This window comes from Sturnus vulgaris, chromosome 8 (genome assembly GCF_052056855.1).
Source record: "Sturnus vulgaris isolate bStuVul1 chromosome 8, bStuVul1.hap1, whole genome shotgun sequence".
Classification (NCBI taxonomy): domain Eukaryota; kingdom Metazoa; phylum Chordata; class Aves; order Passeriformes; family Sturnidae; genus Sturnus; species Sturnus vulgaris.
Genome location: NC_142250.1, coordinates 11222426 through 11235795, shown reverse-complemented (window position 1 = coordinate 11235795; position 13370 = coordinate 11222426). Strand labels below are relative to the sequence as shown.

The 13370-nt window shown below is 37.6% G+C and overlaps 1 protein-coding gene across 4 annotated transcripts in view; it reads left to right on the top strand.

Annotated features, from left to right (window-relative positions):
- The window catches only part of WAPL (WAPL cohesin release factor), a 136216-nt gene that overhangs the window by 83995 nt on the left and 38851 nt on the right, over positions 1-13370 (top strand). For all 4 annotated transcript variants that reach the window (XM_088168824.1, XM_014877985.2, XM_014877984.2 and 1 more), the window contains 2 exons: positions 4492-5538; positions 11260-11375. In XM_088168824.1, coding sequence (XP_088024950.1) covers positions 4492-5538; positions 11260-11375 — 1163 coding nt within the window. The remainder of the gene's footprint in view (positions 1-4491; positions 5539-11259; positions 11376-13370) is intronic.

Here is a 13370-nt window from a genome sequence, read left to right as displayed (position 1 = left end):
CAGTGCGTGATCCGCAGCGGACGCTGTCCCCTGCCCAGACACAGGCTGCTGTTGAGGAGACTTTGGGGATGATGGTTGAGTTGTGGGGCAGCTTTGACCTGTGAGCCCTGAATCTGTTCAGGGTGGAAATTTACAGTAGGAGACCTTGCTCTCACAGCCCATGAGTCTGCTCTGTGCTTTGAGTAACATGAAAATAGCAAATTAGGTTCTGCAGCTCTACCACTGAATAGTTAACTAAAACATGTAATGTTCGACTGTAGGCAATTAGTGTTAGACTGTTAATGATGATTTGGTTTTTACAGAGCTGAAAATGTTTGCAGACTTGGAGCCTAGTGACTTAGTTTGCTAAGTTAAATGGAAATGAAAGGAAAGTGAAACAGGGACTAAGCTGGAGGATAGATGGACTATGGTTGCTTGGTTTTCTTCCTCAGGAGAGTGTTTGATTTCCTAAAGGATTACTTTACTTTGTTCTGGATTCCATTTTGGTATATGTATACCTGAAGGATCAGGGTATGAATTGTTAACTGTTACAGCTTCAGTATTTGTGAAGAGAGTTTTTTATATTTTCTCCAAACTTCAGTGATTCCTCTGTCAAACTTTTACGGTTACAGGTACTTAGAGAAAAAATGAAGTTGAAATGTGTGACATTTTCATGTCAGAATTGTCAAATGTTGATCTGAAGGATGTAGATTTCTTATCTCTAAAAAAATTAATTTCTCTTTATTCTTCATTTTGTCCTTGACATTAAAAATGCAAAGGGAGGAGGTAGTATCACTGGCTACCTGTGGTAGTCATGAGGCATTTACTGTTATTGTTGAATGTATGGAATAACGTTTATTCCATGTAACATCTAACAAGGGCTTATAGTAAGTGTTTTTTAAAAAATAAGATAGGAACAGAATGTTATCTTTCTATCCATATAAATCTATAATCTAATACTCTAATCCATAAAACTATAGATGCATATTTGTTACATGTTTGAAGGTTTCTTACTGAAAAAGCAGTGGGTTTTTGACAACTGTTACATTCCTGCTGTTTAAGTGCTTGCATGTATCTATATCTGTTATAAGACAGTACAAACTTTATTGCCTTATGTAAATTTACTATCTTGCCTTGTCTGAACTTGAAATTTTGTCTCTAGTGGTAACTTTACTGGGGTTACTTGGAACAATAATCATCATCACTTAAATATAGTTTTACAGATTTAGCAATATGCATCCGTGTGTGTCTGAAAATATCTCATGTTTTGTGGGAAAGGGGAAGTTTTACTTTGGCTTTGTTTTTTTTTTTAAATTCATCAGCAATGCTGAAGACATCTGTCTTGTTAAGTGATATAAACTAGAGCATGAAATAAAGCAAATTTTAGTGATTTAAACAGAAAATAAATAATGATTACCACAGAAGATTGTTGTGGTTCCTAGGTATACAGTGTTTGGACTTGGGGAGAGGAGTCATATGCTATTGCTGATTTTAAATTACTTGGGAGAGTTATTCTGGTATTTGAGCCCCAAAAGAGCCTAATGGCAGTTAAAAATGGGAGGAGAAGTTCCATGCCTCTCTTGGACTACAGAATATCTAGTAAATTCCCAATTCTTTTTCCTTTTCACGGTTTCTTTTCTTGTGTTTTATTTTTCCTACAGTCATGGTAGCTTCTGCTGTAGTAGTTGCTGCCAATAAATACTGTAATTTTTTAAACCAGGGTTATTGGAATTGCAGTTCCTGTACACCTTTGGGCAATTAGGAAGTGATTAGCAGTACGTTCTGGTACTGAAGGCTCAGGCTGACAGCTATTGACCCACTGATGAGAACAGTGGCTTGACAGAGGATTCTTAGAGGAAGTATTCCTCTAAAAGTCACTACTTAGTTTTCCAGTAATGCATTGTGATGATGCAGGTTTAAAGCCAAACTTTCTACCTAGTGTACACTATAAAGAGTTCAGTAGTTCCATTTTCCATCAGCCTTGTGTATTATTGGAGATGGAAAAACCTCCCTGGTGCAGTCACTAAGACTTTTGAATTACTGTGTATTTTTAAAATTTTGGTGCCCCAGAATCAAGGGGGAGGTTAACTGCCACTTTTTTGCTGTTTCAGAGTACCTTGGTGTGCTGTATTAAATTAGAAATTAAAAGGTAAAATTGAGATACAGCACTTTGTTGATACTTACAGAATCGTCTCAGACAACTCAAGGTTCAAAGCTGATGCACAGGTTGCACAAAGACAACGTAGGTCCTGCTGTCAGCATAAAGAGCTGTTAGTGCTCTTTGCCTTGTAACATTTCTTGGGAGTGTAGTAAACCAAGCATCAATAAGTAAAGCCATTTGACTGGTCTAGAATGGATTTGTTACTTATTAGTCAGCTGAGCTGACTGGAGAAAGTGATTTTGATCACATTTACATATGAAAAGAGAAACAAAAGGTTACCTTAGATATGGAACAGTAATGGTGAGGCTGCAAGAGTGTATTTTAGCAAGGAAGTCTGAAAATGTTTGAAATTTAATTTGCTGTTTTTCATGCCTATGTCTTCTAGTAGTATTCAGCTTCACAATAATATTAAGCATATGGGAGAAAGGAACATACTGTACACTGTCAAAGTCCCTCCTTGATTACAGAAAGATTCATTTTGGTTGTGCCTCTTGGATTATGGCAAACATGAGATTGAAATGGGAATAACAATATTGCTTGTATAACATATTGATACTGAAAAATAATAACCAAGATTCCATCATGGAGATGACAGGGTTAGGGTTCCTTGTTCTTTGAGGAATTTAGTGTTGAGTTTTGCATTTAATATAGTCTGTAAAAAACTTTTTTTGTTTCTAGCTAAGTATGTATAACTTGTGTGACGGACTGCAGCTGGACTCCAGAAAACTTAGATGCAGTTTGTCAGATATTACTTGTCCTGGTTCCCTGAAGAATTTTAGCAAGGATTAAACTAGTTTCCTGCAAAACTGGATTTGGTAGCTATTTCTTGTACTAGAATTTTCAGTACCTTATAGTTCTTCTATAAAACATATGTGCAAGGACAGCATTTAGATAATGCCACTTTAATTTGGAAACAGGTGAGGCAAAATCCCTGGAACAGTGCTGATGCTTGTTTCCCTCATCAGGAATTTAAAATCTTCTTGTCATTGCTGTGAAACTTCTGTGCCACTTGGGTAAATGGAAGCTGATGAAATTTCGTGTAGTTAGGACTAAAGAGATGCTTTAATCTTCATTTTATTGTTGAGTTTTAGGAAACCTTTGCTGCCTAAAAATTTGAACCTTTGCGGTTGCATTCTGCCAGTGGAGCCCCTTTTATCACTGTAGCCTTCTGCATGTGTCTTCTAAGCACGTTCTCTTCCAGCATTTCTGTTGTCACCTGGCTCTGTCCCAATTGCTTCTGTGTCTCCAGTTTATCCCATCATGTGCTGCTTGTCTGTGCCCCATGGCCTTCTGCATTGTCAGCCTTCTTATCTCGCTCCTCCTGGCCCAGGCAGCCATTTTAGTGCCAGTAGTAACGGCAGGCACCTGGGTTCCTGTGCTTGGTGATACTCTCAGAAATTTCCAAGAAACTCTTGTTTCCTGGAAATAGCACTCTTATATTGCTGGGTGTCTGTGTGTGTGTGATGTCAACAACAGAGGATGGCAGATGCAGTCATCAGTAAACTCTGGTACCAAATCCACCAAGCTGTTTTTGGTATTCAGGGAAAACAAAGGGAATGGTTTCCCTACTATTCCCTTCAGTTTAGAGGACAGCAGGTGGAAGATTTAATACTTGCATTACTTCCTGATATTACCATTGTGCAGGTGCTGGTTGGCTGGGAACAAACCTTACAAAAACTGACTTTTTATAGTGAAACTTGTTCTCTGGGACAGTGTGAGATGGGAGTGTGACTATAGGTTGGAGATGTGCACAAATAACTTTTGGTAGCAGCTCTTTTTCAGAGATGCAGAAATTCATTGCATAAGCCTGAATTTCAGAAGAGATAAAATTTGTGATGAGAATTGCATTTTTTATATTTCTTTTGTAAGTCCAAATATTTTCATTTAAAGCAGCAAAATGAAGTAATAGTTGAAGTTGTTTGCTGGTTTTTTTCAGGGTATATGAAGGAAATTATTTTTTTACATAATAAGAGAATTTGTAATTGTTCTGTAGTTATTCTCTGTAATTCAGTAATTATTTTTTGTAAAATTTCACTAGAGTTTCTCCTTTTTTGTGTAATTTGCCTTGGTAAATAAATGATTGTATTTAGGGTTCACCACTGTCCTTTATACGATGTGCATATTTTCAGAATGACACTTGAAGATTTTTGGTGTTTTTAGAAATTAGAAGACTTTATTATAGCAAAACCTTTGAACTGGAAGGCTTAAAAAGTATAAACCAGGTGGCTAAAGATCTGTTTATCAATGATCACTGAATATTTTTTATTATATTGTAACTTTCCAAAGTTGCCACATGGGCAACTAGTTTTTTTATTATTTCATTTTAGTAATATATTTATCTATTCTTGTAGATAAAATCCAGAACTTAAAAGAAGATAATGGGAACAGTCACTTCATCTATGACAATGCTGGTGACAGTAATAAAACCAATGCTGAGACCACAGACACTTCTGGATGCAACACTGAAGCCAAGGGCTTGCCTGATTCTTGGGACTCCCACGTGGGAAAAACAGCAGATTCTTCATCAGAAACATCTCAGACCAAGGGGCCACTAAGAACTCACTTGTATGAATGGGAGGATGATAATGAAGACACCAAAACTGGAGAGTATATATTAGCTTTTGACAATGAACATCTCTCAGAGGTGAAGAGCAAGGATGAGGAGTGTGATAAAGAAGATGGTGAAAATCCAAAGGAAGCCATTAGTGAAGAACTTGTGCAACCTGTTCCTAGGCCAAGCAACTGTAGGACATATTGTCGATCCAACAAAGCAAAACTGCAGGGGGCAACAAATTTTGACAAGCTAATGGATGGCACTAGTCAGTCTTTATCCAAAGCAAACAATGAGTCAAATAATGACAGTCTGAACCCAGGAAAAAAAGTCTCTTTAAGTAGTGGGACCAGTTTTAGAGGGACGGTTGGACGGACTAGAGACTACACAGTTCTGCACCCGTCCTGCTTGTCAGTTTGCAATGTCACCATCCAGGACACCATGGAGCGCATGGATGAGTTCACCACGGCAGCCCCCACTGACCTGGGCGAAGCTGGGCGCTTGAGGAAAAAAGCAGACATTGCCACCACAAAAACTACAACCAGGTTCCGACCAAGCAATACCAAATCCAAGAAGGATGTCAAATTAGAATTTTTTGGGTTTGATGATCAAGATGAGGGAGGGGGAGATGAAGGTGCCTCTAGAAGTTGTGGGAGTTCCAATTACAAGATCAAGTACTTTGGGTTTGATGACTTAAGTGAAAGCGAGGACGAAGATGAAGAGTGGCAGGTAGCGGAAAGGAAGGCCAACAAAAAGAGAAGCAGAACTGTACCATCTGCTTCCCTCCAGTCAACCTCTGATGGCAGTGAAAACTGTTCCCAGGACACCCAGCTCAGCACTAATGCAGGTCAGTAAAACTTTTGGAATACATGGGTGGCATTTAATTGTAATTGACTTCAATATTTTGTTCTTTTTGCAGTGTACCTAGGAATTTGCCGAACAATACTACTGATTTGGAAATCTAACAGTTAAACTTAGTTGAAATCTAACAGTTAAACACACTTCTCCTGTGGTCCTGTCTGGTGTTTCATATCTCTCTTGAAGTGTGCTTTACACCCCTTGATCTCTTGCCAGAGGTAGAGGGGTTTTTTCTTTTCCAACAGAAGTTTTGTACCTTTTTGGTGTGTTGAGTATAAGTAACTATGCCTGGAAGGTAGGTATCATCCCACAGAGCCTTCAGAACAGCCCACAATTACAGAGCTGAGTGCACACATTTAAGTAGCTCTGAAGAAACAGACAATATCTTTTTTTCTGCTTTTGAATGTGTTTGTAGGTAGTTTGGACCTTTCTCAAGCTCCATCTTATCTGAGGATGCATGACTCGAGGGAGAGGCTGTGGGGACCCATGGAGTGCCAGTCAGATAACTGGCATTGGGAGAGTCTGTGTATTTGTTTTTGTTCTTGTTTTCAGTTTTTAGATATCTCCTTCTTCTGTACAGGTTGGGGAATGGAGTGTGTGTGTACTCACACACATATATATGAGTAAAACTGTACACATGGCAGCTGCTGAGCAAAAATGGTGGTTAAAGTCCTTTGCAAAATTAGACTTGCTTGATGATTGAGTCCTGTGTGTTGGTGAAGAACAAAAGGAATAACATTGGTGGAAGGCTGCTTTTAACTCTTTTGTTTTGAAAAAGTCTAATGCCAAAGAATCACTTGTGTTGGAATATTTGAAAACTGCCACTGTTCTATGGAGCATTTTGATCCTCCATTTTGGGGCATGAAGCATGAGAAGTTTTATTGACTTGCTGAAGTGTTACATTTTAAGACTTGGGCCAGATGTATTTCATTGTGATTGGGAGAGAGTTTTTCAATCTAGCCTTGCAAATGTTGGAGAAGCTGGGGTTCTTTTCCTACAAATAGCTTCTGCTAATGTAATCCAGACATAAGATTTCAGAGGAAAAAATGTTCATTTCTGTTCTAATTATAGCTGTTGCTAAAATCAGAATTTTCTGTAAAGCCTTTTAATCAAAAGTAAATGTCACTGCTAGAGTTTTTTGTGGATTTGAGAGGAACAAATGGATACTGATGTTGTACAAGAAGACTGTGTTTTCAAACAAAAATCTCATTATTTGTTTTTATAAAATTTACTTATGATGAGACACTTGGGTTCCAGCCTCTTTGCAAAATAGGTTTATATTACAGGGCTGCTTAAGAAATACTCTTAGTCCTTGTCTCTAATGAGTCTTTAGCCATTTATTCCAAGGGGAAAATTTGCTTGTAGAATTAATTCAGCTGAGATGCTGACCCATCTAATAATCCTTTCAGCTGCTGTCCTCAGAAGCCTCAAAATATCTACACTTTGCATTTGGCACTGCATTCACCAAGCAAGCCTTTATACTCCCAGGTATCACAGATGGTTTCTCTGAAATATTTTCCTAAGATATTTCCATGGCACAGGGAGATGTAAATTTATGTTTTGTTAGTTCTTAATGCACTTCTCCACTTCAGGTAAGAGCTACCTCTCAGTTCCTCTGCTGGGAGATGATTCCCCTTTATTTTGCATCTCCTTTGCTCATTTGATTCTTGTTTTGTACTGCTGTTTCCAGGTGATATTTGACTTGCAGGTGTTTTTTCTGAAATTTGAAAGGGTGATGTCCTGCAGTACAGATTATGAAAATAGGAAGTCTGCAGCCCTAAAATTTGTGGGGTTCCTTGCTAGAGTTCACACTATTTTCTCGCAGACCTTTGCAAATTTTGAGCATCATGATCACTCAGAACAACCATGATAAGAGTCCTTAAATATAGTGATGCTGAGCTTGAGAATTTGTCAAGAACTTCTGGATCTAAGCCTGAAGTTACAGTAAAATGTGACATTGCTCTGAGGTATTGTCTTTGAATACTGGGAAAATGTGGCTTCTGCATCCATGAAAAATGCCAACTTTGACTCCAAGCCTGAGAAAAAGCTTTCAGAACATCTTGCACAATAAAACTCTGTCCTGAAATGATTAACAGTACTGAGAGGTGCTAATGCTACCTGAGGTCTGTATGTGTTATTCTGTCTTTGTACTAATGAATAAATCCCCCAATAAAAATCCAGTGCTCCTGTTCCAGGTTGACAGGTGAAATGCCAGACTGCCTCTCTGAATTTCAGCCCTGAAAAATCCCAAGACTGATTTTGGTGTTCTGTGCCTAAAGAATGTTACATGGCATAATCAGGTTTCAAGAAACTTGATGCTTTTGATGCTATCACAGCTTTACTTTGCCATAATACTGATTTGGTTACTTGCTATAATCTAGGTGTATTTTTATGAAACATATTTTAGAACCTTAATTTAAAACGTCTGACAAAGATTTTGTAATGTAACATGATAATGTTCCAGTCTTGTATTTCACAGAGGGAAAGTAAGTTTAACAATATGTACTTAATTGTTTCAACAAATGGAATTTAAGAAAGCGCAAAGACTACAGGAACAATATTGCTAGTGCAGGAAAAATTGTAAAACAGATAAATTCAGTTTTGGTTAGAGTGTCTTTCATTGAAAAGCATCTTCTGCTGCTCACTTCATATTCACTGCTGAAGTGCTTAAAATCCACAAAAAAACCTCAAAAAAAAGCCAAGCAAATAAAACCCCCAACTCTGAAAAAAAGCTCCTTTTAAATTCCTAAATGCTGTTACCATACTTTTTAAAGAAAATACTTCATAACTTTATCAGCCTTAGATTTTTGTGGAAATGTTGAGTTCTGGTTGAAGTCGACTTTCTATTTTGCTATTGGAATCTAAAATTCTCTCAGATTGCTCTGTAGCAGCCCAGTGAAGCAAAAGCCCCTTTGGCTTGTGAGCCTCCCAGCTGAATTCAGCCAGAATGCCAGGGGCTAAAAGTACTAGTGAGACTTTGCTACGTTTGAAACACTACTTTTATCATTTCAGTAGCCAGAGTACAGGATAACTCCAGTCAGGAGAAGCTTTTAATGCTGGAAGAAGTGACTGACTTGACTCTAGTCATCAATGGGGAGTTGTATCCAAGAGAAATCTGTATTGCAGCTTAGTTTTTTGCTTTGTAAATCAGTTCTCATATACAGTTTAGCCTTTGTGTCATCAATTCATTTTTCCTTTCAGTGATCACGATGAGTAATCTTTTTAGGTAATGTAGCTTTTGTCTGTCAGCATCCAGCACTCAGTTCTGGTGAGCCAACTTGCTCTAGTTTTTGGGTTTTTTTACTTTCTTTGCATCTTCTCAAAAACTGAATCACCTTCTTTGGGTAAATATTTTAAGCTAGTTAAAACTAAATCCAAGTCATCAAAGGCAGAGTCCTGTTTGGACTTCAAAACCTTTTGCAGAATTACCCTGAGACACTAACACAAATTATTGTTGTTCCCCGGAAAATTTGCTGTGGTTGTTGCCTTAGTTGGTTTTTCAATGACTTTCCAATTCTAGCAAAGAGAGGCAAGTTCTTAAAGATTATGAATGCCTTGAAAATGATTGGGCAGAGGAGAAAAGGCCTTAAAGTGCTCCCATACTAAGGATAAGGTCAACATGACAAATTTTTCTGTGAGGGGGAAAAGCACCCCCAGAGAGCCATACAGGAGAGAGCCAGTGGAAATCAAGCTTCTGTAGGGTCACTGCTTATCAAACTACTTGTGTTTGCCTCACTCAGTTAATGTTAACAAAAGACTTCTGCTCCTGACCTTATTTAGTTTAGATTTAAAAGTCTGCTAAGATAATGTATACAGAGTGCTATTTAGAAGGCCTCCAAAAGCACTGCTCAAATAGAAGCATTCCAGGTAATCTTAGAGAGCTAGTAAGTGTTTGATGTGCTAGCAACATCAGAAAATGCAGAATTATCCTATTGTAAGTAGGAGTTGAAATGTTTTTATCAAGAAGTTTCTTTGAATTTAAAATCACCTAATTTAAGTGGGATAGTCAGAATCACATAGGAGTAGAATTCAAACAAGGAAACTTAAGACAATGTTAAAATTGTAGCTTAGTTGATCCAGGGCATTGTTAATGATTATTGAAGACAATGCCAGTCCAAGTCTTAGCACAAGGCACAATTACTGTCCTCATTTGGTGAGAAACACAAACATTTTGTATTTCTAGAGTGACTTGCAAATTTGCAAATTTTTTTTTTGTAATGGCTGTGGTCAAGTAAATTACTTTTTAGCTTTTAATCTACATGAGAGCCCAGTCAGTCAGGGCCTGACTTCTTCAGAAATATATCAGCATTTAAAAGGATGTAAATCAAAGCAATTTGAGTTTACTCCTTAAATTGGCTTCAGCAAGGACTAAGTTGTCTTTTGCATAGATTTGGAAGTAGTTTTGCTTTATTTAAGTTAATAGAAATGGGTCTGTAGTATTTGTCCTCAGTTACACTAATTTTGTCAAGCATCTTTTAAAGTCAGTTGTTTTCAGAGGGGCTGTTCTTGGACTCTTGTGCTCACATGACACAACTACACTGAAAAGCAGTGGTATAGAACATGAGAGGCTGGTTCCAGGAGGTGCCTTGCAGCAGGCATCCTGCCAGTCCTGGTGCTGCCAAACCTGTTGAAATTTACTGCAATTTGGGAAATTTTGGTGCTTTATTTTAATAATAGTTCTATTCCTCAGGCAAGTTTTATATCCTTGAGAATGTCATTAGAAATTTGGTTGCCTGCTTTGCCTTTGCTTGCCTTCTTACCCAGCTTGACTGGTCCTGTGTACTTGGGATTTGAGTAACCCATCCTACCTGCTTGTGTTTTTGCAATGCACTTTTCAAACAGCAGCAAAGCTTCTCGGGAATAGATTGGTTTTCTAAACAGATTTTCAGATGAAACAGTGCTTCTCTGTGCCTGTTTTTATTTCCATCTTGAAAATTGTGATAACTTCCGGTTTGTGCCAAGTAAACCCTTTCCCTTGTTTCCAAGGGATAATATTTCAAATAAAACACCACAAGTTAAAAAAAAACAAACAAAAAACCGAAAACTAAGGACAAACATTGAATTCAAAGAGTGAATTGCAGATTTACAGTCCAGGATGGGGTACTGAATTCACTATGTATAAGGCAAGTATGGAGTCCATTGAAAGGCCATGTCAGCAGTTCCTTCTAGCTGACTTTCTCCTGAGCTGACCACCATAATTTTTCCTTTTTTACAGCAGAATAAGCAAATATAAATAGGCTGCCTTCATGAGAAGTGAAGCATGATCAATTCTTCTGTTTTGTAATTGTAGTGTGTTCTTCTAAATCTCTTAATCTCACACTTTTGAAGAACCCAATCAGCTGCTTTATTCATCTGCTGCTCAGGGTTGTAGCAGTAAGCCAGCCATTAGTAAGCTCATGTAAAAAGTACCCTGGGATTTACAGGAGGGATGGGAAGCAGTAGACTGAAGCTTACCCAGTGGGCAAGAAGTACTGTAATAGTTGTGATTGTGCACCTTGTCATGCTTCTGTGTATTACTGCAATCCAGTCAGCACACCTGAGCTGCATCCAGGACTGTTCTGGGCATTAAAGCTCATTTTTCTGATGAAGATCGATTGTTCATTATGTAATGTCAGAAGCTATACATGTGGAATTAAGGGATGCCAAAAATGCTCTAGTAGTTCAACAGCTTTTAAAATTATGGTTTCATGTCTATATTTACCTTTAACAGATCTGGAGTTTTCAGAGGATGCATCTGGTGTGCTTGAAGGCAATAAGAAATCCACAAATAAACAAGGTGATAAATCTAAGGAAAACACCAGGAAGATTTTTAGTGGGCCAAAGCGGGTGAGTAAGAATGCTGAGACCAATACAAAGTTGGTATTTTACTGAACTCTTCAGTATTGATGTTTCTTCTTATATATGCAACAGGGCTTCTGCCCCATTTTCTATCTGCACTTGAGATCATGTGTTGGCCTTTAATGTTATTTCTGGAAAAGTAAAATATTCAAGTGCAAACTGGAAGTTTCACTTTTCAGGTTCACATTACTGCTATGGAGAACCAGACTTGTAATGTAGATGCATTCCCTGGAGATGATTTTTAAAGCAAAGCATCAGTAAATTCTGTGTATTTCACTTTGTGGTTTGTTGGTGTTTAGGGGGGGGAGTCTTTTCGGTCTCTTTTCTCTGTTGTCCCAGGAAATATCTATCATATTATAGGATTGAACTTTCCTTAAAACTTCAAATTGGTCATTGGTATAGTCTTTATAAGGATAAATGCCTTTATAGCATTTGGTATAGTGAAATTTTCTTTTAGCTGGAAAAAAAGGTAACTGCCAATCCCACCCCAGCCTTCCGCAGCTGTGTAATATTCAGTAAGAATTTGCCCTTTCATAGCATGAAAAGAGATTATTCATTTTCTTGATCTTAGAGAAATGTGGTTTATCTGCCATTATAGGGTACTCAGTATTTTGAGGCTTCTAAAAATGTGCATACAGCAGAATTTGAGTTTAGCCACCAGGTGAAGTTTCCAATAGGGGAATCCGTGTAATCTCTATTAAATGAAGCTTTTATGACCCGAATGTCCAGGACAGCTATTTCCAGTGCTTAAGGCCTTTTCATGAGCTTTTTGCATAACTTATTCGTGTTACCTGCTGACAACAGGCTCTGTCTCAACCATCGTTGCAACCCACAACTGCTCTAGTAGGAGAAGGAGGGAAATGAGCTTGTGTTTCTCCTTTCGCTTTGAGTTCCATAGGTTTTACAAGACCTGCAAGTTGCATGGTATTATATAAACTGTCTTTTACATGTGTTCAGTGTGCTCATCAGTCCAACACTTCAAAGAAGTTTTTTTAAATTATTTTTTCCTAAGGAATTCTAATAATTCCTCTTGAAGGTAAGTAATTACATGTGTTACATGATCTTTTTATTTGAAGTAATTTTTCAAGGTGCCTTTTTTTTTTTTTTTTTGGTCTTCCAGAACCAGATTTCTTACCTCCCCAGTTGTGTCGATATATAAAAATTTTTCATTTAAAAAAAAGGATTTGTGGGTGGAGGAAGGATGACAAATTTGGTTTAGCTCTCAAAACGTGCAGGGGAATGTTTTCGTGTGGGAGGATACATGACCAGTTGGTCCTGTCAGTTGTGATGCCCTTTGAAAAAGAAGTGTCACTTGTTGCTTTGACTTTGGACAGAATGAGAAGCTCATCCCTCCGGAGTTTGAAGTCAGATAAGTGAGGAGGGTATTTTCACAACTGAAATAGTATTTCTTGAGGATGGAAGTTCCTCAGCTTCTGCTGATTAAATAATCATTTTTTCAAATTCAGCTTCTTATCAGTGAACATGTTACAGTATACTGAGAAACAGAAGTACAGGAAGTGGAAATTTGACTGTAACGTTTTCAGTTGTATGTTTTAACAGCATAAAACAGCTGTGGGTGTTCTGCTAAATAAGGGTTTTTTTTTTAATTAAATATATGCTGCAAATATTCTGTAATTGCATTTCATGTGTTTCTTGTTGAATTTTTATTCTTTAAATCCCTAAGATTTTATGTAAAAATGGTTCTAATTAATTAGCAATGTATATATCATGGAATTATAGGGAGAAGGGAAAAGCTTTACAGCAATATCATACTATATAAGGGAAAATGGTTTCAACTCTAGAAAATTCTCAGTTGGGGATAAACTTAATTCAAGCGGGAAAGTTGAGACTGAAACAGCTTTTTTGACCCTGTAGTGATATAATGGACCTAGAAGTAGATGTTGCTGTAATTGAGATTCAGATTTGAAACTTTAATGTTCTCTAATCATATGGCTGTTGCACGGAGTTACTAAAAAAGCTTGT